We start from the raw sequence: 26,254 nt of genomic DNA on the forward strand, positions 1-26,254 counted from the left end.
CACCAGGTAGTCCTAAATCTTTCTAGAGTGCCCAGCCTCCTTCGGAGCCCGCTATTCCCCATGGTCCTTTCGGAGTTCCCAGCATCCACTACGGACTACGAGAAATAGAATTACCGGTGAGTAAATTCTTATTTTACCATACACAGAAAAAATACAACCCACCCAAATCTGCAGTGCAACATGGTATGCCCAGTTGCTTGTTTTTTTTAACTTTACTTACAAACATGAATCAGGCCCACAATATGTTAATATTAACAACAAAAGAACAAAGTAAATTTATGACCCATATTAAAGAACCTAAAAGATTTAAAATTTGCAGTTACTCTTGATTTAGCTGAGAACTACTCATTTGTCATGCAGGATGATCCCCCCCTCACACAGCAGACTTGGTAGGAAAATCTGCTGCCACTGGGCATGTGCAGCAGCTTCAGTCTGCCCTTTATATTTCATGGCATGACCACTAGCCAGGCTGTGAGGAAATGGAGTTTCCGGGCAACTGGAAAACCCTCATTGCATTTGCCTATGTTGCCATGGGCAATTTCTGCACTGGCACACTTCTCCACTTTTTCACTGCTTCATACTGTACATATCCCCCTTGGTTTCCCATTACTACCCTGCCACCGGCACAAATTTCCCTGCATGTTACAAACGAGCACCTACCTATTCCTGCGCTGTTTCATCTTTTTGCGCACATGTGTTGATGTTATGATGAATCAGGCGCAATTAGCTTTGCTGCCTCACAACGCTGGAGTTTTGGGTTTGATTCTAACTAGGGACTATATGTGTAGAGTTTGTATGTTATTCCTTGGTTTGCGTGGGGTTCCTCCTGTTACTCTGGTTTTCGCTCACACTGGTAGTTTAATTGGCTTTGTAGAAAAAAAGAACCCTAGTGTGTATGGTATAACGTACATGTGGTAAGGAATAGAGGAGCGGATGTACTAAGCCTTGGAGAGTGATAAAGTGGAGAGAGCTAAAGTACCAACCTTTGAATAGGTGCTCTACATTACTGCCCACTGATGACAGCCCTGTTCAGTGGTAGAACAGTTACACAGAAATTTTTGGGTGTGATATAATAGAACTGCAATGTCTAGGTAGACAGTCAATAGGGCGCAACATATGGTCAACAGATGAAAGGTTGACAGTGGTTAAGGTTGACAGGGTGAAAAGGTCGACATGACAATGGTCAACACAAAAATGGTTGACACAATTTTTTTTGTTTTTGTTTAGGCAAAATCTTGTATATTCCGTGTTATGTGTCCACCATCAGTACAAACATGTACCCTTGCAGGCTTGCTTCGATCGCAACGCTTCAGCCAAGATTACTATTCCCAGTAGGTGTCCACGTGGACAGTAAAACAAGCAAATATTGGTAAAACATGTGAGAAACACCAAAAACATGTGCCGACTAGTTATGTCGACCATTGCCATATCAAGCTTTTGTACCTGTTGCATGTTGACCATATGTTGTTGACCTATTGACTGTTGTTGACCCATTGACTGTTGACTAATACATTGTTGATTTATCATCCGAAGATTTCCTGGCAGTAACAGGAAATTATTTTTATTAATAAAATTTTTATTAACAGCGACAGACATATAATTTTGGGCTTAGTGTCTGCTCTAAAGTCAAGCATTGCTTTCTGAAGAACCATAATGTAAAGCTATTACATGTTTAATTAACAAATAATAGATTTTGATTAAAAAAAGGGCTGTATAGCTAAGAAACGTTTTTCTTTGACTCACTTATTTAATAAATGGGAATAAACTTGTTTGTCATATGTTATACATGCAGGACAGAGTTACAAATCATCTGGAAACAAGAACATTCACTGTGAAAGTTATAATGATTTTACTGTCTCCTCCATATGCTCTTTCACCACCTGTAAGTATTTCAAAATCTTTAGCCTCACTTTAACATAGTAATGTAATCTAATCATACCCACAAGTATATAACAGTGTAACTACTAAAGGGAGTTGCTTTTCATACAATACATGCCACATCAATAAAAACAGGTTAGCCAATGTAGGGGGAATTCAATTAGCCGTGAAAATGTTTTGGCCACGAAAATCTGGAGGTTTTTTTCTGCACAAATTCAAGTATTTCCCATTTTTTTGGCCACATTTTTTTTTTGGGGGGAAGGGGGTGACACACATAAGATCAGTGATATTTTCATGGCTCTATGTATTGTTGTCATCGCAGCTATGAAAATGGGATGATTATCTGGGATTTCTTTTCTCAGGTAGGTGAGAAAAGTCCCCGATCAGTGCCGGCTTTGGGGACAATTGAATAGTACCGGGGGTTCAATTAGCTGTGGTAAATTACCACTACTACTTGAATTCCAACCTAGTCAGAGTCGGCGCTACCCGCTCAGCAAGGTCAGCAATCCATGAAGGCACTCGGCTGGAGAGGCGCTCTCTCCACTCTGCTGCTTGCTGCACCTGTCAAACTGGATTCAGTATAATATATCGATGGATGGGATGCAGGCAGTCAGAATACCGACAGTGGCATCCCGACCATCAGAATCCCAACAGACCCTCAGAAATTACCCTAACCCTCCCTTGTGGGTGCCTAACCCCCTGCCTAAATTGAATTCTCCCCGCTTGGTGCCTTACCATAACCTCCCCTTGTAAGTGCCTAACCCTAAACACCCCCCTTCCCCTGGTACCTACCTATCCCCTTCTCCCTGCACCCTAACCATAACCCCCTTCTAATGACTAAACCTAACCTCCCACCCCACGGCAGGATGCAAGTGTATCCCGCTAAAAGTACTTTCGGGATTCCACGCGTCAGTATTTTGACGCCGGGATCCCAAGCTCCATCTGGATTTTAATGGCAGCATTATGCTGTTGGTCAGGATTTCAGTGTCGGTGTCGGTATTTCAACCGCGGGATCCCGCCCGGTGGCATTTTTACTACCCATCAACCTATATGACAGGCAGTGGCAAGCTAAGGCCCCTGCCTTTTGAGACCACACCCCTTCAGCCCGCACTGTCTCTGATTTTATGTGTGGGATGGAGGGCGCAAATTTATGTTGCAGGGGGGTGCCAAAAACCCTAGCACCGCCCCTGCCCTTGTATCATATTGAAAGCTAGACTGACAAAAACAGCAAACCAGAACATCAGACATGTGAAGATTAATCCCCCAAAATATTTTATTGTGGCATGAATCAATATGGAGGTTTAATGTATTGGCTCATCTGGGGTACTGTAGTTACCGCAGTTTATTTGGCTACTAGTAATGGGTGCAGAAACTGCAGATAAAATCTTTTATATTCATAGAGATGTGCAATTCGGGTCTCCAGAAATCAGAATTCACCCGAATTTTGTTGCTCAAAACTGAACAAAAACCCGGTCCAGATCCCTGAGGAGATCTGATCCAAACAGAGTCGGTTCGAATATACCCACGATTCGGAATTTGGATTTTAAATCTGAATTTCAGGTTTTGGATTGCAAAAATTACATAATTTTAGCTGTTTTCAATTTTTATCAATGATTACGTTACAAAAAAAAAAAATTTTTTAAAAAGGGATAAGCGGGCTTGGTTCTTCCAAACTTCCAACATCGGAGCCCTGACTTGGGTTTTCCCACCAGGCTCAATTTCCAAAACTAGTCAAAATTTAATCTTACCGGCATCGGATCTTACATGTTTTAGATTTGATATAAGTCTTTCCCGTGGTGATTCAGGTACCATTTCACAGCAAACACTGCTCTGAGAGCACAGCTACTAGACTGCCAGGGCAAATATAAACAATATTATTCTCCTAATACAGGGGCAACATTAACCCAGTGATTTTTTTTGTCACTGCCTGCAGTGCAGCATTAATCCTCTATTGGTGCACACTGGTGCATGCCACCATTACTATAATTATATAAGCGCAGTGATTTGCAGCAGTGAGCAAAAAATTAAAAAAATAAAAATAAAAAAACTTGTGTGTTGAGGGCCAGGCTCTACTGTGTTCATAAATATAAGTACTGTGAGTCCACAGTGTGAGTTGCAATTTGTGAAAAAAACTAAAAAAAAAGTTATTTTTCATTTTTTTATATAACTTACATGTTCTATAAAGCTCAATAGGTTCTGTGCCCTCCACTGTAAGTCAATATGGATCATGTTCACTCTACCGAAGAGCAGGAGCAGCAAGCATGTACTAGTGCAGTGGCTGTTGCCAATCATGATAGTACTACATCATCTACTAAAGGTGTTCCAGGGGGCAGAAAGTTTATGAAAGGGCACCTGAAATCAAATATTTTACAATGTTAAAAAAGGGTTAGAGGTGATACATTAAAAAACAACAAATCAGTGCACAAAAAAAGAACACTAAGACTGAAGAACAAACTGTGTTCACAAATCCTTGAGGAGAGTCTAGGGGTGTCCACATTACTTATGAGTATGACATTTCTCACACTGTACATGTAGGGAAGCCTTATTTGTCTCCTTCCACCATTTCTGCACTATCTGCAAATGTAACATCATAGAAATTGAGGATGCTAGTGTGGTAGTGGAAAAACTTAAGGGGTATATTTGTGTACTATCTGACGCTAATGAGGATGAGGATGTTTGTGTAAGTCAGTCACTAGTGGCAGCAGTTCTTGCTTGTGATACAAAAAGCCATTGTGATGCCTGGGCATAACACCAAAAAAGTCACCTTTTGTGTTCTGGATTATTTTTACCCAAATCCTGACAATGTTTGTGAAGAGGTCTGCTTGACTTCTGAGGCCAAAGTTAGTAGATGTAAGGACATTAATCATCTAAGTACTGCTTCTATGTTACGTCATGTGTGGTGAGTTCATTAAATTAATTTTACAAAATTATAATAATTTGTAAAATAATAACAAGCATTCCAGTATTAGCTACCAGTAGTTTGGACCAGTCCATTCAATCTCCACTGCCAACATCCTCATTATCAACCTCCTGATTAGTGATCAGAGGTACTGTAGTCCTTTTAATAAATTTGTTTGAGGGGGCACAAACAAACTTAGCACTTCAGCCACAAAAGTGTCAGTCCCTGTTGCTGAAGTGCTTGGTTTGTTAAACTGTGCATTCCTTTTTTATAACCAACATTAGGGTGGGATGGCCCAAGGACAATTCCATCTTGCACCATTATTTATTTTCTTAGTATTTCATAGAAGTGCTATAAACTGCTGTGTGTTTGTGCCGCTACTCTGCCTCTTAGTAACCAGCCAGCTTGATGCAGCCTTTGGCCTTAATATTATTGAGGTTAATAATACTGTAGAAACAAAAGAGGCCAAAATTATATAATAATAGCTGTTTGTATCAATTATTGAAAAAAATAGATCCAAAACCAAAATACGTGAGGGCTGTTTTGGCAAAGCCAAAAGCCAATGAATTAGAACTAAAACATCTCTAATTTTAAACCGAACAAAAACCCAAATCAAAACACTTGAGGGTGGTTTTGCCAAAATCAAAATACGATGATGAATTACAATCAAAACACGGGGTCTACGCTTATCTCTAATATTCATAGTGAATCCTTAAGAAAGAAGAAACACCGCACTGCCAGGAATGCCGTAAAACTTTACATGAGATAATTTCACTTTCTTTGGTTGCCAGATGTCCAATTCTGTTCTGGTACTTGGACAGAGCCTGATTGAGTTTTTTGCATCTCCACTGTCTATGAAACTAGTAGGTCATGGATTTTTAATTAATTTTGTTAGAAAGTAATATCCTTAAATATAAATGAGTGAGGGAAATTTGATCCTAAGCCTCCTGGTAAACCATAAAGTTTTGAGTTAGAGATACTCCTGCACCAGAATATTTGATGATCAATATTGTACAGGGAATATTAATGGCGTGATGGTTTATGTTGACAAAACAAATGTTTCAACATAAAGCACATATGAATGGTGCTGCTTATTGATTCAATATACAAGTACAAACTTAAAGGTGAGAAAGGGAATCAACTTTTTAATAGCAGAAGTCTTTCCCTTCCACAAGAAAATGTATTCTTCTTTCTTAGAAATAACATTATTAATACTTTATTGATAACCTTATAAAATAAAGAAGAAATTTCAATACCTATATTTGATGTAAGTTTCTTTATTATCACATATGATGTATTATATGTCCCCCTATTTTAAGGGGGTCATCTAGAGTGAAGTATACAATTGATAGAGACAGAATAATGTGTAGAAAATAAAATATATTTTTGTGAATAAATGTGGTTTCAAAGAAAGTGCTAGTACGCTGTGTTTATTCTGTAACTTAATGAAGTACCTGTAATATTACAGATTTATTTGTGATTCTTCAAATAACCACTAACTGTTTTTGTCAATTATATATATATATAGAGAGAGGGTTACAAATGTAGCAATATTTGCATAATATTTGCAAATTCTTCATTCAATGATCAAAATTTTATATTTGTTGCTCTATAATAGCATGATAGAGATGTTTAGAACATTACTGCAATGTGAGATATATTCCTGTTTTCAATTGCTGGATGATGATAAATCTTCCTACTTTCTGGATGCTGTGTAATTCCAGCTCTTATTTAAGATACTGTTCTCTATTGCTGAATTATTCCAGCTATATTTATCCAGGAATAGTGCCAGTATATGTATCTATATTCCTTACACACTTTAATTAAATATAAAGCAGACTGAAAATGCTGCTGTATTATTCCTTCCTCATGTATCCAGATAACAATTTTAATGCCTGTTCATACATGGATATTAGGCTCTTATAGCAATCTCTCCTTTAAGTTTGTCCTGGTAAACCATGCCTGACAGCACAACCTGTTAAAGTATATAAAGAACTTTGTTTAAATTGGTATAAAGTGCCAGTGTTGCTTGGAAAAACATTACAGGAGGAGTATTCTGCATGGACAATTAAAATTGGAGAACTGACGGTATGCAGATATACTACTGTAGGAGGTCTATTCAATTATTGTCAGAATTCCCAACAAGTCGGTAAAACGTCACTTTCGGACTTTTTTAGGTATAATCTGGATTCGATCTATTCAAGTTAAGTGGCTTTTTTCTGAACTGTCGGAAATGCTGATTTGTCGGAAAACACGTGGATCGGCGTATTAGCCGCGTATCCACGTATTTTATTGAATTTGTGGGCATTTCTGACAGGTTTTTGCCCGTTTTTGACAATGCTGATTCGACTTCAAAAAAGGTTGGATCAGCATTGTCGAAAACGGGCAAAAACCTGTCTGAATTGGCCACAAATTGAATAGTAAAGTTTTGGATCCTCTCTGTCAGAGAGGATCCACCACTAATTGAATTTACCCAATACTGGGGGTAATTCCAAGTTGATCGCAGTAGGACATTTTTTAGCAGTTGGGCAAAACCATGTGCACTGCAGGGGGGGCAGATATAACATTTGCAGAGAGAGTTAGATTTGGGTGGGTTATTTTGCTTCTGTGCAGGGTAAATACTGGCTGCTTTATTTTTACACTGCAATTTAGATTGCAGATTGAACTCACCACACCCAAATCTATCTCTCTCTGCACATGTTATATCTGCCCCCCCCCCCCCCTCCCCGCAGTGCACATGGTTTTGCCCAACTGCTAAAAATTTTCCTGCTGCGATCAACTTGGAATTATCCCCACTATACATTGTATGGTGTGCAGTGGTTGGGGTAATTTGGGGCACTAATTTTTTCTACTTCTGTCCTTCCAGCATCATCAAGCTTACCCCCTGACAAATATAGCAATGAAAAATTGTCCACCAGACACCGGTGTAAATTGCTGAACAATGACACAACTACGAAGGGTAAATTCTGGAAATCTTTCCATATTATGTAATGCATGGATAGTCAAAGTACAATGAGACACCACAGACTGTGGTCAACTTGTTTTCCTATTACAAAAACCTCAAAAAACTCCTTTATTTTCCCATATACCTCCCAGTTTTAACACAGATGTGTCCTCATACATCTAGCCTCAATACAGAATGCAGTGCACAATGCCTGGCACTAGTGAGCTACCAGATCCTGTGGAACCCTGCTAGTGTTAGACATCTTTTACTGCCAAAAATGCATCTTAGTCGCTATGCTTTGTGATTAGGGCACACCAGGGGACTGTGCTACTAGGATGCACCAGAAGACTTTGCTGATTAATTTGGTACAGTATGCGACACTTGTATATCTGTGTGACTGAGTTTGTATACAAAGTACAATGGAACTTGGCATGGAAAAAGCAACGGTTGATGCATTGTAACATGTCGTATACAGATTCAAAGTCTCAGTCACATACAGTTATACAAGTGTTTCATATCAAATTAATAATCGCAGTCTCCTTGTGTGTCCTAATCACATCATATTGCGACTATGACATAGTTAAAGCTAAAAAGATGCCTGACACTTGTAGAGTCTCAAAGGACTCAGAGGGGATGTTTGACGTGACTACAGCAATGAATTATGAGGGCACACTGTATGCACAAACTTCTGTTTAACTTAATATAGTTCAGTATGTTTTAATCTCTAGTTTGTAGTTTCAATACAAAAATTATACTGTCTGACATTTATGACTGTATATTTCTATGCAGACCTGCATGAACAGAAGTCACTTTGGGCATCCAAAATTCCAGTATATATGGAGAGACAAAGTAGCTTTTCAAACAGTCTGTGTCTCAAGTCCCGCAAGGTCAGCCAAGCCATAACATCAAGCACCGACAAGTCCCACAAGGTCAGTCATCCCATAACATCAAGCAGGTGAGTTCACGTCTCTCGCCACAGATCTTTATATGAGTCAGTGGATATCATATGGTAGAGAACCATTAATGCTAATTATGAAACCTTCAATTTAAACTATACAGTATGCTAACAATACATGCATTTCGGGACTCAGTTTGATACACATTAATGCAAACATGCTGCAGTAGGTAAATTATTTAATAGTTTGTAATTACAATAGTTCCAACTGATCTTACTAACATAGTAATGAAGTACCTGTATCTCTGGATAATTAACCCTCCCAATGATGAAGGATTATAGAAGGAGAGTAGAAACTTGATATAAAATTGGCTGAGAACTAAGAATTACCCATCTTACGGGAGGAAACAGAAATTTTGGGTCCCAGTCTTAACTTTCTAGCCTCACTACAAATGTCAGAGTCATGCAATTTGTGCTGCTATCCATTGATTCATTGATATCCACTGATTTCAAAGTCAAGATTTCATTGGCAATATTTAAAAGACTTAGAGCTTTTCCCATTCAGTTCAGTTACCCTATTAATTTAAATGGAAAATCCATAATGAGTGCTACATGTAGAAACCCATTTAAGCTGTGCCTAAAGCTCCACAGCGGCGCTATTTGTCTATCTTCTGCAAGTGGCTTACTTTAATTGGGTTGCACACACTGATTTAGAGGTGGACTCAAATCCTGGACACACCAGATCTGTGAAAATATGCTACTTGCACAGCTGCAGGGATTTGTACAGAGACGTCCACCAGTGGTGTCTCTAATTCCCCACTTACGTACAAAAGATGCACCATCAGCAACATTGGTCGCAAAACTGAACTTTTGAGCAGCTCTATCGTAGTTCAGAATCAGAACAAAGACGTCAGGACTGGTACAATGAAGATGCAATCGCTCGCTGGGACACACCCAGAAACACCCATATCACGCCTGCATTTGACAAGCCCCACCACCCGTTACCTCCCATAAATGCACATTGACTGTCAATCACTTTGCAAATAAACCCCCACTGTGACTGCCATCACTAATCACTCGCCACACGTGACGCATGTACAGTACAAAAAGCATCAGATCCACAAGCATCGTCATACCGTATAACTCTGAATCGTCCACTGAGGGGAATTTAATTAGGTGCAAGTTTGGTCCTGCCAGCTGAATTCATGTCAAATTCACATTGTGAATTACATTTACAGTTCAAGTCCAAACTTCCATTTCATTTTCAGAATAAATTCGGATGGTTTTGTTCGCAGCCCCATAGCAGGTGAAAACAGGGGAAAATATTTTTTTTATCAAGAAATTTTATTAAAAGAAAGAAATACAAGTTAAACAAGATCATTACACACAAAGAAAGAGCAAATTTTATTTAGGAAGAGATAGGGAAATGACAGGGGACATCAGAAACGAATGAACATCTTGTTGCACTCCATGCATTGAAAGAGGGGACAGTACCCACGCCTGAAAAACTAAAGATTCCCAGGGTAAATTAAGCAGATAAAAGCCTGTTGGAAGTAGAGTGGTGGCCAGTGTAATAATCATACCAGAGACTCCATTTACAAAAGGAGATGTAGGTCATGAGGAAAATCTAAAACCCAAAGTTTCCATCACAAACAGTACTGTGCAAAACTTTTAGACAGGCGTGGAAAAATGCTGCAAAGTAAGAATGCTTTCACATATAGAAGTGTTAGTAGTTTTATTTTTATTTATCAATTACCAAAATGCTATGTGAATGAACAAAGGGGGCGTTGTCCTGCTGAAGAATAAATTTGGAGCCAATCAGACGCCTCACTGATGGTATTGCATGATGGATAAGTACCTGCCTGTATTTCTCAGCATTAGTCTTAACCAGCAGCACGGCAAACACTGAGGGAGGGTGCGGGAAGGCAGAGGAACCGGAAGGTCCCTCTGAGAGCAACTGCAGATGGAAGTTTCTCTTCCCTGCAGCTGCAAACACTGTTTATCTGACTGGTCGCATCCTGTGCGACCGTGTCAGATAAAGCACTTGCTGGTGTGGTCGCATCTGATGTGACCATGCCAGGCAAGTGGTTAAGGGACTTGATAGCCATAGAAATTTCATAAGGGGTCCACTGGGAGCACAACACAACTGTGTCATCTGGGGGAAGGGAAGGCAGGCTGCTGAGTCTAAACAGGAGTCAATAATGACATCAGAAGGTTGGGGATGGATGGGTCAAATTGGAAATTATATAACTGCTCATAATAAGCTGCAGAGCGATCTGCTATATATAAAGGAGGGACCCATCTGAACCATGGAGACTTTTAATTCTGTTTTGTGCATTCTTCTCTCTCAGTTTACAGGCAAGTACTTTGCCTGCCCTATTACCTAGGGTGTACAATTTTTAGTTCAATTTAGCAATAGCCCATTGCACATGAAGGAGAGGAAGAGCATTTAATATCCTACAAGCTTCCGCTAAGGACGCACAAAGATACTCTACTCATTCTAGGATTCTTTTTATGAAGAGCTTCAAGCTTCACAACTTGAGTCTCATAAGACAATTGGACTTCTTGATTAGCTTACCTAATTAAAGCAGTAGCATGTATGGCTGCTCCTTGCAGTACGGCTTTGAGGACAGACCAATGATTTGAAATAGCGGTATCAGAAGGAGCATTTGTAGCTACATAAGAATCTAAGGCATAATCTTTTTCCCCTGATGATCTAACAGAATATATTTCCGTAGCCTCCAGGGTCTAAGGGAAGGGGTGGAAGAATGGGTACCCCATTTCCAAACTAGCGGAGCATAGTCTGACCACGATATGGGTAGAACATTTATATTCATAATACTTTGCAGAGATCATTTATCAACTAATAATAAATCGATATGGGAATAAGTTTTATGTACTAAAGAAGAAAAGGTATAGGGGCCTATGTATCAAAAATGTGATAAGTTTCGACTTTTTTTCCAAAGTATGTATAATTTTTTTTAATCGAAAATGTAACTGCGATAAAAGCACAAAAATGCAATAATTTTCCAGTTGTTTTATCGCATTTTTTATAGCATTTTGAAAAAATTAAATGAAATGCACATGCTCTGTTTCAGAGCTGGACATGCACAGTGAGTTCCTTGGTGGCGTTCAGCATAAACCTGACCTACAACAGTAAAGAATAGCTAGTTTACTATGGGACACTTATTGGAAAACTGAAAGGGGAGGGAACTTTTACAAAGTCAATTTGATTGGTTATTCTAATGATTGTTATAAACATGTTACTAAGATGAAATTCAACTGGCCTTTAGTAGTGTATGCTGTTAAATTCCACAGCACACACGTGTATGTATATAAATCTCAAGCAAACAACATATATAAAATAGTACATTTTTAGACTAGTTCAATATATATATATAAGTATAATTTAGATAAAGGGAGATATTTTTAGCATATTCTTTTTGTAAAAAAAGTAAATTTAGAGGTGGAACTACAAAAACAATCATGGCCTATTGCTAAACTCGCCAGTAAAAGCTGGCGAAAAAAGATATGAAAAGTTTCAGACAATTTTCACGATAATACATAATACATAAGGATCCCATTCATTTTCAGTAGAGGTTGGAAAAGTTCGGAAAAAAATGGGAAAAGTAGATTTTGCGAAAAAAAACCCCTGATAAATAAAATCGAAAAACTTACATACATACAGACGATACTTAAAAAATGTGAAAAAGTATCAAAAATCGAAACTTATCTTGTTTTTTAACGCAAAAAACTGTTGATACATAGGCCCCATAATCCCTAGCACCAGGATTCTTAACACGCTAGGCATCAGAATGTGTAAAAAAGGGTGGTGATTCCACACTGGCCTAAATAATTTTAAACAAAATTAGGAAACCAAAATTGGACAATTTAAGTTACTTTGTAGATTCACTAAATATGTCCACTTGGTGGTATGCCCTGAGTCAAAGAGCTACATGGAACAAAAAAAACGAAGACTCTTGTTTGGGCGCACTCATTATTATAACTATCAAAAAATATAGTAAATAATAGGATTAAGACATAACCTTTATTGATATTTGTCATAAAATACGTTTGGCATCCAACCACTACTGGCTATAAAAATAAAACATGTCCAGACCCATCAACATATAAGATGATTGCAGGTAGGGTAAACGAGCTATGACTTTGTTCGAGCAGCTGTGTCTCTTCCAATCATATCCCAGACACATTCTATCTACGTTTTATAAATGGATAATAGACCACAGATTTTCTTCCCAACCTAAATATGTCAAGGATTGGGAACTAGATCTCGCGGGTTTAGTAACTACAGATGATTGGGAAGATATCAATAATAATACTTTTTCCTTAACTACCAATGTTTTGGCCCTGGAGACTCACTATAAAGTACTCACAAGGTGGTATAGATGCCCGAATTTTCTTGCGAAAATCTACCCCGGAGTACCCAACACATGTTGGCGATGTGGGACAGCCGTGGGTACCCCCCTACATATATGGTGGGAATGCTCTTTTCTTCAACCATATTGGAACAAAGTGGTGGAGGCAACTAACATTATTCTTGGCGAAGATCTACCCTGTTGCCCTAGTTTTTGGCTATTAAATCTTACTCGTACACCCAGACATCGACTTAAGAAATCACTATTACGCCATATTTTAAGTGCCTCCAAGGCAATCATTCCAGTACACTGGAAATCTACAGTGATCCCTACTATGAAGGAGTGGAACGCCCGCCTAGATCATTATATGGCAATGGAGGACTTCATTGCGTCTCTAGAAGTGGGAAACACATCCTTTAATGCCACTTGGAGCCCTTGGCTCGAATACAAAGAGACAATCCATTATAAATCTTCCCTTTGAGATAAAACCTCATTTTCAATTACATTTAAGTAGTCCCCTGCTATTGAAGTGTCAGGGTTCCATGAGTTGGGAGGAGAGAACCCCCCCCCCCACCCCCTTTTGCTCTAAATCTTTTTTCTTGGGATACCCTTTCCCCTCCTCCCCTATCTTGGGAGTAACTTTACTCCTTTTCTCTGGGCCCTTTCTCTCTTGTTCTTTATCTTTCCTCTCCCTCTTCTATTTTCTTCTTTTTTACATATCTGAGTAGTTGTAACTCTAGATTTGTTTTTGGAGACACAATATGTTAGTTGAAATGCAGCATTCCCTCTACGGATCCTGTTAATGCTCACATCTCCGGGTTCTTTTTGATGTTGTATCTCTGATATTACTACTCGTTGTTTGTATTTTTGAAATTATCAATAAAAATTAATTTGCAAAAAAAAAAAAAGATGATTGCAGGTAGGAATGTAGATATAGTTAATACTACTGCCCTGGATCAGTACAAAACTAAAGGTGGTATTTCAGGGTATTCCCCTGGACTCCCTACTGTGGCTCCCCAAGTCCTGCAGACCAGCCTCGGCCTATTCTGTCCCCACGATCAAATTCACCCTCGGATTGTGGGACAAACTCCGCATCACCTACAATCTTTCTTCATACCCATCACCTCTGGCACCTATCTGGGGTCACCCTGCCTTCCCCCCAGGCTGCGAACGACATATGGCAGGCCCATGGCAATCTCGAGGTGTCACGAGATTTATTCATGTTAAGGGCCGCTCTGCGCCGACCTCTTTTGGAGAGCTTCAAGAACGCCTTGGTGTTCCATCCTCGTGTCACTACCATTACATCCAAATTCTTAGCTTTCTTAAATCACAACTTAAAAATACTCTTTTGAGACCGCCCACCTCCTTTGAGCGTATGTGTCTGCTTTCAATTGGCAGAAAGGGGAATATTTCGACAATTTATAACTCTATTTTAGCTCCAGACCCTCCTCCTCGTGAACCCCATGAATTAGCCTGGGAATCAGACCTCTCTCATCCTTTAGAAGACGATCACTGGGACGAAATTAGACTGCGCACTGCTAGGGCTTCCCTTAGCGTGGCACTTAGGAAGACATGTTATAAAGTTTATACCCGATGGTATTTAGTCCCCTCCAGACTCCACTCCATTTTCCCTGCAACCTCGAATCAATGCTGGAGACTTTGTGGAGAGGAGGGCACCTTTTTCCACATATGGTGGACCTGTCCCTCTATTCGCCCCTTCTGTGATACAGTTGGGGTGCTCATAGCTCAGTCTTGCGGGCATAACGTTGATCTCTCTCCTGAAATTGCTTTACTTCATGCCCCCATACCGACACTACCTAAAATACAAGATAAGCTTATTATGCAATTCTGCATGGCGGCTAAATCTCTGATTGCTAAATGTTGGAAGGACCAAAAACCACCCTCCAAGTTATCACTTGTGTCTAAGATTAATTATATTGCTAATATGGAATATATTACTAGTCTACGGAATAATACGGTAGCCCAATTCCATAACATTTGGTCCCCGTGGTACCTTGCGCGCTCTTTACTCTTACCCGGACTCTGCTAGAACCCTTGCTTAGGCTCACAATCAATCTTCCAATTCCTCATCTGTAACTTTCTCAACTCCCTCTTCCTATCCTTACACTTTTTCTTTTTCTTCCCTTCTCCTTTTTATTTTTACCAATTTCTGTCTCGGTTTTGGTATAGACTATGTACTTTAATTGAAAAACAAAATGAGATTGATCACCCACTTACTTGAATTTACACAGGTTATATGCTGTTGTACTCTGATAGTCTATACTTTTATGGAACTATGTATCTCATTCTTCTAATATTTGATAGTTTCTTTATGTCACAACTCTCTGCTGCTATATATGCAAGTTTTTTGTTTGCTAGTTCGTTATTTTGACCTGTACCTGTATGTGTATAACATGGCGATGGTTGTTGATCATTCTCAATAAAAATCCTAACTTCAAAAAACAAACAAAAAAAACTAAAGGTGGTGCCAATTTATCTGACTCAAGTTTCTACGGGGTCATTTCAAAGATTCCTGGTCAGCTGATATACAAAACAAAACACTGTACCAATCCAAAGCTGAGATAGGAGAAAGTGGTGGGTCACAAAAACATAGTTGGCAGGAATAATCAAGGTGTCAGAGTCGTTATGCCTCAAATAAGCCTGGCATGCTACAGCTCATAATTGCAGTTGAAGTAGCGTGAAGCTTCCACTAGATGTCAGCATTGGAGCAGGACTGGGGAGAACAGTAAAACTTTACAATACTAATGCAGTTTGGTCAAAACATGGTAAATAGCGCATAGAAAGTCAGAGTTATATCTGCCCAATGCACATAAGATTGAAAAAAGCACAGGCCCAGCCTTGTGAGGAAAAATCACCATCCAGAGGCTTCAGGTGCCAACCTCAGCAGGGAATAAATGTCAAGAATTGCAGCGAGTGTCCCAGGGCAGGCTCAGGTGTCAAAATGGCTGGTGCATAGGAGAAGGCACGAGAGCACTCACCAAGGCGTGCAGGATAGCCTTGCAGTAAACATGTAAGGGTGAGCTGTAGGCAGGGGTGTTTCAACAGAGGAGTGGGCCCGTGTGCACCTCCGGGTGGGCCCCCTCCTCTGCACAGCGCCCAGCGTTTGCCGGAGTGTGCAGCACAGCGTTTCTCTGGAAACATAGCGTCTGCCATGTTCCAGAGACCAATTTAATTACTGCACATGTACAGCAGCCATTTTGATGTGATTTTTGCCACGATTGCAGCGCCTGACACTGGACTCTGGATAAGTATTCAAATGCACCGCGCACATTGCACCCATTATAGAAACGCCAATGGCTGTAGGCACAGCAGGAGGTCAGCACAGACTCTCAGGCAGGTAGCTGCGGTGAGGAAAGCACAGGCAGGTAATACCTCCCAACTGTCCCGATTTTGGCATGACAGTCCCGTTTTTTACGGTCTGTTCCGTTGTCCCACCCTCGGGTCGCAGTGTCCCGTGATGAGGGGGAGCAGTTGGGACATCCCACCTGTCACTTGCTGCTCTGAGCAGAGCAGCAGTGAATACATATTCCCCAGCAGAGAGGGACAGGGGGTATGGCCAGTAGCTCACTGAGCGCTGTTCATGCCCCCATAGTGACGAAAATGGGGGGGGGGGGGGTGTCTTGTGATTGCGGGGTTTGCTGTGAGGCCATACCCTATCCATGAGATAACACCCCCTAGTCACAAGACCACACCCACTCATTTCAGGCACATGTCCATCCTCGGCGCACAATAAAGTTGAGAGGTATGGTCAGGTACTGTATGGCCAGATCCGATATGGCGTCAGTGAATGCTGCATTGGGAATAGAGCTTTGTTCCTGGACAGGGAACGGCCCGGAGCTACGTGTAGATGGCTCAATGGGTTGCTCGGACACTCAAGGGACAGAGGAGAAGTGGGAGCCACAGGGAGGCAGGAGGACAGTGAGGAGGATCAGCTGCAGCAGAGTACCCTGATCGGGTGTGGTTCAATAGTGTCACGATTTGGGTAACTGAACGCCATTTCCTACCGGTGAGGTGTCTCCTGAGATTGGCTCAGCGTGCCAGGGCCAGGTTATAACTATGTTTTCCTTACAACTCTTTTGGTATTGCCCGCAGCGCTGGCTCAGCGGCCTTTTTAGTGTGCTCACTTAACTGTGGTATGGCGCTCTCAGTCCCGTCGCAGCCGTCACTGCCGCGCCCGTGGTCTCACCTCATGGAAGCTGAGTGGGGCGTCCTCCGTGTGCTGCGGCCACTGCCGCCATCCCTGTGGCCGCTGTGCGTGTGTGGGAGTGCGTGGAGCCTCTGCTGCTGCGGGCTCCGCTGCCATTACCGTTTGGCACATGGTTCCTCAAGATCATCTTTTCCCCTTCAAACTCGGTCATGGGCGCAGCCATGTTGGATAGAATCACGTCGCTCTCCTCACCAATCCGCAGCGCTGCTGCTGCCTGTACATAATTGTCAGTCAATCCCTGTTACCTTGCAGGTATAAATATCCTGTCCCAGCACCCAGGAAATTGTCAGTGCTTCAATTGTCTCTCCAGTGATTCCAGTCTGCAGCTTCACTAAAGACTCTCCTGTGAATGCTCTCTGCGGTACAGCCTGACTCTCCTGTGACTACCCTCTGCGGTGCAGCTCCAACTCTCCTCGGGTTAGATTCTGTGGTGCAACCTGTCTCCATTGCTTCCGCACCCAGTATTAGCAGAGTGTGTACTCCGGCTTCCAGCAGCCACTCTCCAGCAGTTCTCTGTTTCCACTACCATCAGTAACTCACTATTATAGTGGAGTGATATTCCTGCGATCCCCAGCATCACTTAATGCTTCACCTGCGATCCCCAGCATCACTTGAGTGCTTTACCAGCGATCCCCAGCATCACTTAATGCTTCACCTGCGATCCCTAGCATCACTTAATGCTTTACCTGTGCTCCAAGCATCACAAGGCATTTCTAACGAATGCTCCGGTTACTGGTCTCAAACCAGAAGGAACTCAGAGACTCTCTCTTTGACAGTTATTGTTTTGTTGCACTTTCTTTGACTTTTATTATTTAATAAACACCCTTAAAGGCACCTCCTGTTGTCGTGGTCATGCCTTCGGGCTTTGGTACTACTGTTCCTGCGCATGTATAGGAGTCCCATCTCACCTCCTAAGTTCAGGTACCCATCAGCCCCTACAACTGAGGCTTCCCGCTACCGACACCAGCCCTCAGTTGTGACAGTAAGCACTGACTAATTGATCCGGTCGGAGATCAAGTCCAATGGACCAGGCCGATGCAAGAACTGGCAGCCCGACTTGAAGGCTGCACAAGGCCATGTTATCCGATGTCTTCAGGACCTCTCCTCCCGACTGGATGAAATTCAAGCCTTCCTCTATGGGTCAGGGGCGTTCAGTATACCGACTGTAGTACCTCCGGTGGTATCCCCACCCACCATACCCAGTTCTCCTCCACGTCTCCACTTGCCGACACCTGCTAAATATGATGGATCCCCAAAGGCCTGCAGGGGTTTCTTAAACCAGTGCGAGATCCACTTTGAGTTGCAACCTGGCAGTTTTCCTACAGACCGCACTAAAGTTGCTTATATCATCTCTCTACTCAGTGGCTCCGCTCTTGACTGGGCATCACCCTTATGGGAAAGATCAGATACGAGGCAGGTCAACAGTTCCTAAGACTCCTTCTGCTCCTCCTCCTCATCAGCCATCTCCGTCCAAAGACGAACCTATGCAGATAGGTCATTCACGATTGTCTCCAGCAGAGCGTAGAAGACGTCTATCTAATCGGCTTTGCCTATATTGTGCTACACCTTCCCACCTCATTAACGCCTGTTCTGAGCGTCCGGGAAACTCCAAGTCCTAGCCCACCAAGGAGAGGGTCAGCTAGGAGTAATGAATTCCTCTCTGTCTTCAAGTGACTGCAACCTCTCAGTTTCTCTTCAGGTGGCTCAACGTACCAAGAATCTTATTGCCTTGTTGGATTCTGGAGCAGCCGGAAACTTTATAACTGAGAAGTTCGTTAAGCAGTGGTCTCTACCCACTGAGAGACTGTCATCTCCTATATCTTTAACTGCCATGGATGGTAGTAAGATTCCTGATGCGGTGATTACCTCCAAGACCCTACCTATCCGCCTGAAGGTAGGGGTTCTGCATACAGAACTGATTTCTTTCCTGGTAATCCCAAGGGCCACTCATCCTGTGGTTTTAGGCCTCCCATGGCTTCGTTTGCATAATCCCCAAATTGATTGGAGGACGACCCATATCCTGGCATGGGGTCCTTCCTGTTCTGAGACATGTCTACATAAAGTGCTTCCAGTTTGCAAATCCTCCTCCTTTGATGTTCCGCCTTCTCCATATCAGGATTTCACCGATGTATTCAGTAAGTCTTCAGCCAATATTCTTCTTCCCCATAGAGAATGGGATTGCCCTATCGATCTCATTCCAGGGAAAACTCCTCCTCCTGGACGCATGATCCATTGCTGTTGCCTGAGACCCACTCCATGGAGGAGTATATCAAGGAAAATCTGGCTAAAGGATTTATCCGGCCTTTGTCTTCTCCAGCTGGTGCAGGCTTCTTTGTAAAGAAGAAAGATGGCGGCCTGCGGCCTTGTATTGACTACCGGGGTCTGAATGACATCACAGTAAAAAATCGGTACCCTCTGCCGCTTATCACCGAGCTATTTGACTGCGTCAGTGGAGCCACTATCTTCACAAAGTTAGATCTAAGGGGTGCTTATAATCTCATCCGAATCCGGAAGGGTGACGAGTGGAAGACCGCTTTTAACACCTGTGACGGACATTATGAGTACCTCGTCATGCCTTTCGAACTCAGCAATGCTCCAGCAGTATTTCAACATTTCGTGAATGAAATCTTCAGAGACATTCTCTATCGTCATGTTGTGGTTTATCTCGATGATATCCTTATCTTCGCGAATGATCTGGAGGAACATTGGGGGTCATTCCGAGTTGTTCGCTCGTTATTTTTTCCCGCTACGGAGCGATTAATCGCAAACTACGCATGCGCAATGTACGCAGTACACCTGCGCCAAGTAAATTAGCTCAAAAGTTTGGTATTTTACTCACGGCGTAACAAAGTTTTTTCAGCGTCCTGCTGATTGGAGTGTGATTGACAGGAAGTGGGTGTTTCTGGACGGAAACTGGACGTTTTCTGGGAGTGTGCGGAAAAACGCAGGCGTATCAGGGAAAAACGCGGGAGTGGCTGGAGAAACGGGGGAGTGTCTGGCCGAACGCTGGGTGTGTTTGTGACGTCAAACCAGGAACGAAACTGACTGAACTGATCGCAGTGTAAGAGTAAGTCTGGAGCTACTCAGAAACTGCTAAGAAATTTCTATTCGCAATTCTGCTAATCTTTCATTTGCAATTCTGCTATGCTAAGATACACTCCCAGAGGGCGGCGGCTTAGCATGTGCAATGCTGCTAAAAGCAGCTAGCGAGCGAACAACTCGGAATGAGGGCGCTTGGTTCTGGGTGAAAGAGGTTTTGTCCCGTCTCCGTCCCAATCATCTGCATTGCAAACTGGAAAAATGCGTCTTTGAAGTTAAATCCATCCCGTTCCTGGGGTATATTGTATCCGGTTCCAGTCTGGAGATGGATCCTGAGAAACTCCAAGCAATCCAAGATTGGACGATTCCTGTAACCCTCAAGGGCATCCAGAGATTCCTAGGGTTTGCCAATTATTACAAGAAATTTTTTTGAGACTTTTCCACCATTGTAGCGCCTGTTACATCTCTTACCAAGAAGGGTGCCAATCCTTCCAAATGGTCAGAAGAAGCTACCCAAGCCTTTCATTTGTTGAAACAAAGATTCATCTTGATCCGGTTTTGAAACAGCCAGATACCAGTTCGCCCTTCATCCTTGAGGTGGACGCCTCTTCTGTTGGAGTGGGCGCAGTACTGTCTCAAAGAGCTAACGACGGTCATCTACATCTTTGTGGCTTCTTCTCATGAAAGTTCTCTTCTGCCGAGCGTAACTACGCCATTGGTGATCAAGAACTTTTGGCGATCAAGCTCGCTTTGGAAGAGTGGAGGTACTTATTAGAAGGAGCTTCTCATACCATCACCATCATGACGGATCACAAGAATCTCCTGTATCTAAAAGGCACTCAATGTCTTAACCCTCGCAAAGCCAGGTGGGCACTTTTCTTTTCCAGATTTGATTTCAAACTGCAGTTTTGTCCAGGGTCACAGAATCGCAAGGCTGATGCCCTTTCCCGCTCCTGGGAACAAGAAAATGAGTCTGAGTCTACTGACAAGCATTATATTATCGATCCAATGGGGTTCTTCGCAGTGAGGATGGACTCTATGCCCCCGCCAGGGAAAAGTTTAGTTAAGCCAGCTCTCAGAAGGAAGCTCTTGCATTGGGCACACTCCTCTCGCTTCGCCGGACACGCGGGCATACACAAGACATTAGAATTTGTTTCCAGATCATACTGGTGGCCGACCCTAAAAAAGGACATTGCTGAATTTGTGGCCTCCTGCCCAAAATGTGCCCAACACAAAGTATCCCGCCAGTCACCCGCTGGGCAACTGGTTCCTTTGTCTGTTCCTCATCTTCCGTGGACCCATCTTTCGATGGATTTCATCACGGATCTCCCTGTGTGTAACAAATTCAACACCATCTGGGTGGTAGTTGACCGGTTCACCAAAATGGCTCATTTCATTCCTCTCACCGGTCTTCCACCAGCTTCCAAGTTGGCACAAGTCTTCATAAGAGATCTTCAGATTACACGGTCTCCCTGTGGAGATCATTTCCGATAGAGGTGTTCAGTTTGTGGCCAAGTTCTGGCGAAGTCTTTGCCAGGCGCTCCAAGTCAAGTTAAAATTCTCTACAGCCTATCACCCTCAAACCAATGGGCAAACTGAGAGGGTGAATCAGGACTTGGAGGCCTTCCTCCGTATCTATGTATCCTCTTCCCAGGATGATTGGGTTCAACTCCTCCCATGGGCTGAATTTTGCCACAACAATCAGTACCATTCTTCATCTTCCTCCACGCCATTCTTCACCAACTATGGGTTCCACCCAAAAGTTCCAGAGTTCCAACCGCTTCCAGCAACATTGGTGCCTGCAGCTGATATAACGCTTTGGCAGTTTTCAAATAACTGGAAGAACGTGCGTGCAGCTCTTTTGAAAGCATCCTCCAGGTACAAGAGATTTGTGGATAAGAAGCGTAGGGCAATTCCAGCCCTTAAAGTTGGTGACCGTGTTTGGCTGTCTACGAAGAATCTACGACTGAGAGTCCCGAGTATGAAATTTCTACCCCCCCCCCCCCCGCTATATTGGGCCTTTCCTGATTGAACAAGTCGTCAACCCAGTGGCTTGCAAGCTTCAGTTACCTCCATTTTTAAAAGTTCCTAAGACATTCCATGTTTCACTCCTTAAACCAGTGATTCTGAATCGCTTTCATTCAACGCTTCCCTCTGCTCCCAAAGTTCAGACTCAACGTGGTGTTAAGTATGAGGTCGCCAAGATCCTGGATTCACGTATTAGATATGGGCATCTCCAGTATCTGATCGATTGGAAGGGCTATGGTCCTGAGGAACGTTCCTGGACGAATGCATCAGATGTCCATGCTCATAAATTGGTCCAGAAATTCCATACCAGATTTCCGCGAAAACCTAAGAAGTGTCCTGGGGCCACTCCTAAAAGGGGCGGGGGGGGGGGGGGTGCTGCTGTCATGATCCGGGTAACTGACCGCCATTTTCTACCAGTTAGGTGTCTCCTGAGATTGGCTCAGCATGCCAGGGCCGGGTTATAACTATGTTTTCCTTACAACTCTTTTGGTATTGCCCGCAGCGCTGGCTCAGCGGCCTTCTTAGTGTGCTCACTTAACTGTGGTATTGTGCTCTCAGTCCCGTCGCGGCCGTCACTGCCGCACCCGTGGTCTCACCTCATGGAAGCTTAGTGGGGCATCCTCCGTGTGCTGCGGCTGCTGCCGCCATCCTTGTGGCCACTGTGCGTGTGTGGGAGTGTGTGGAGCCTCTGCTGCTGCGGCCTCCGCCGCCATTACCGTTTGGCACATGGTTCCTCAAGATCATCTTTTCCCCTTCAAACTCGGTCATGGGCGCAGCCATGTTGGATAGAATCACATGTCGCTCTCCTCACCAATCCGCAGCGCTGCTGCTGCCTGTGCATAATTGTCAGTCAATCCCTGTTACCTGCAGGTATAAATATCCTGTCCCAGCACCCAGGAAATTGTCAGTGCTTCAATTGTCTCTCCAGTGATTCCAGTCTGCAGCTTCACTAAAGACTCTCCTGTGAATGCTCTCTGCGGTACAGCCTGACTCTCCTGTGACTACCCTCTGCGGTGCAGCTCCAACTCTCCTGGGGTTAGATTCTGGGGTGCAACCTGTCTCCATTGCTTCTGCACCCAGTATTAGCAGAGTGTGTACTCCGGCTTCCAGCAGCCACTCTCCAGCAGTTCTCTGTTTCCACTACCATCAGTAACTCACTAATATAGTGGAGTGATATTCCTGCGATCCCCAGCATGACTTAATGCTTCACCTGCAATCCCCTGCATCACTTGAGTGCTTTACCAGCGATTCCCAGCATCACTTAATGCTTCACCTGCGATCCCCAGCATCACTTAATGCTTTACCTGTGCTCCAAGCATCACAAGGCATTTCTAACGAATGCTCCGGTTACTGGTCTCAAACCAGAAGGAACTCAGAGACTCTCTCTTTGACAGTTATTGTTTTGTTGCACTTTCTTTGACTTTTATTATTTAATAAACATCCTTAAAGGCACCTCCTGTTGTCATGGTCACGCCTTTGGTACTACAATTCCTGCGCATGTCTAGGAGTCCCATCTCACCTCCTAAGTTCAGGTACCCATCAGCCCCTACAACTGAGGCTTCCCGCTACCGACACCAGCCCTCAGTTGTGACAGTAAGCACTGACCTAATTGATCCGGTCGGAGATCAAGTCCAAGGGACCAGGCCGATGCAAGAACTGGCCGCCTTGAACATCAGGAGGCTGCACAAGGCCATGTTATCCGATGTCTTCAGGACCACTCCTCCCGACTGGATGAAATTCAAGCCTTCCTCCGTGGGTCAGGGGCGTCCAGTATACCGACTGTAGTACCTCCAGTGGTATCCCCACCCACCATACCCAGTTCTCCTCCACGTCTCCACTTGCCGACACCTGCTAAATATGATGGATCCCCAAAGGCCTGCAGGGGTTTCTTAAACCAGTGGGAGATCCACTTTGAGTTGCAACCTGGCAGTTTTCCTACAGACCGCACTAAAGTTGCTTATATCATCTCCCTACTCAGTGGCTCCGCTCTTGACTGGGCATCACCCTTATGGGAAAGATCAGATACTCTGCTGTCATCCTCCTCTGACTTCGTGGCAACATTCAGACGTATCTTTGATGAGCCAGGTCGAGTGTCGTCAGCTTCTTCTGAAATTCTCCGGCTACGTCAGGGGACACGAACTGTCGGCCATTATTTACTACAATTCCAGACTTTGGCATCTGAAGTCTCCTGGAATGAGGAAGCCCTCTATGCAGCTTTTTGGCAGGGCCTGTCTGAACGTATTAAAGATGAGCTCGCTTCTAGAGACTTGCCCTCGAAATTGAATGAGCTCATATCGCTCTGCGCTAATGTAGACCTACGGTTCCGTGAAAGGGCTATGGAGCGAGGCAGGTCAACAGTTCCTAAGACTCCTTCTGCTCCTCCTCCTCATCAGCCATCTCCGTCCAAAGACGAACCTATGCAGATAGGTCATTCACGATGGTCTCCAGCAGAGCGTAGAAGACGTCTATCTAATCGGCTTTGCCTATATTGTGCTGCACCTTCCCACCTCATTAACGCCTGTCCTGAGCGTCTGGGAAACTCCAAGTCCTAGCCCACCAAGGAGAGGGTCAGCTAGGAGTAATGAATTCCTCTCTGTCTTCAAGTGACTGCAACCTCTCAGTTTCTCTTCAGGTGGCTCAACGTACCAAGAATCTTATTGCCTTGTTGGATTCTGGAGCAGCCGGAAACTTTATAACTGAGAAGTTCGTTAAGCAGTGGTCTCTACCCACTGAGAGACTGTCATCTCCTATATCTTTAACTGTCGTGGACAGTAGTAAGATTCCTGATGCGGTGATTACCTCCAAGACCCTACCTATCCGCCTGAAGGTAGGGGTTCTGCATACAGAACTGATTTCTTTCCTGGTAATCCCAAGGGCCACTCATCCTGTGGTTCTAGGCCTCCCATGGCTTCGTTTGCATAATCCCCAAATTGATTGGAGGACGACCCATATCCTGGCATGGGGTCCTTCCTGTTCTGAGACATGTCTACATAAAGTGCTTCCAGTTTGCAAATCCTCCTCTAAATCTGATGTTCCGCCTTCTCCATATCAGGATTTCACCGATGTATTCAGTAAGTCTTCAGCCAATATTCTTCCTCCCCATAGAGAATGGGATTGCCCTATCGATCTCATTCCAGGGAAAACTCCTCCTCCTGGACGCATGATCCATTGTCGTTGCCTGAGACCCACTCCATGGAGGAGTATATCAAGGAAAATCTGGCTAAAGGATTTATCCGGCCTTTGTCTTCTCCAGCTGGTGCAGGCTTCTTTGTAAAGAAGAAAGATGGCGGCCTGCGGCCTTGTATTGACTACCGGGGTCTGAATGACATCACAGTAAAAAATCGGTACCCTCTGCCGCTTATCACCGAGCTATTTGACTGCGTCAGCGGAGCCACTATCTTCACAAAGTTAGATCTGAGGGGTGCTTATAATCTCAGCCAATATTCTTCCTCCCCATAGAGAGTGGAAGACCGCTTTTAACACCTGTGACGGACATTATGAGTACCTCGTCATGCCTTTCGAACTCAGCAATGCTCCAGCAGTATTTCAACATTTCGTGAATGAAATCTTCAGAGACATTCTCTATCGTCATGTTGTGGTTTATCTCGATGATATCCTTATCTTCACGAATGATCTGGAGGAACATTGGGGGTCATTCCGAGTTGTTCGCTCGTTATTTTTTTTCGCTACAGAGTGATTAGTCGCAAACTGCGCATGCGCAATGTACGCAGTGCGCCTGCGCCAAGTAAATTAGCTCAAAAGTTTGGTATTTTACTCACGGCGTAACAAAGTTTTTTAATCGTTCTGCTGATCGGAGTGTGATTGACAGGAAGTGGGTGTTTCTGGGCGGAAACTGGACGTTTTCTGGGAGTGTGCGGAAAAACGCAGGCGTATCAGGGAAAAACGCGGGAGTGGCTGGAGAAACGGGGGAGTGTCTGGCCGAACGCTGGGTGTGTTTATGACGTCA

The 26,254-nt window shown here is 43.5% G+C and overlaps 1 protein-coding gene across 1 annotated transcript in view; it reads left to right on the forward strand.

The window, feature by feature from the left end:
* AKNAD1 (AKNA domain containing 1) overlaps positions 1–26,254 on the forward strand; it is a 568,892-nt gene that overhangs the window by 472,261 nt on the left and 70,377 nt on the right. The window contains exons 12-14 of the mRNA XM_063940155.1: positions 1,793–1,882; positions 7,644–7,736; positions 8,511–8,676. Coding sequence (XP_063796225.1) covers positions 1,793–1,882; positions 7,644–7,736; positions 8,511–8,676 — 349 coding nt within the window. The remainder of the gene's footprint in view (positions 1–1,792; positions 1,883–7,643; positions 7,737–8,510; positions 8,677–26,254) is intronic.

This window comes from Pseudophryne corroboree, chromosome 9 (assembly GCF_028390025.1).
Source record: "Pseudophryne corroboree isolate aPseCor3 chromosome 9, aPseCor3.hap2, whole genome shotgun sequence".
NCBI lineage: Eukaryota > Metazoa > Chordata > Amphibia > Anura > Myobatrachidae > Pseudophryne > Pseudophryne corroboree.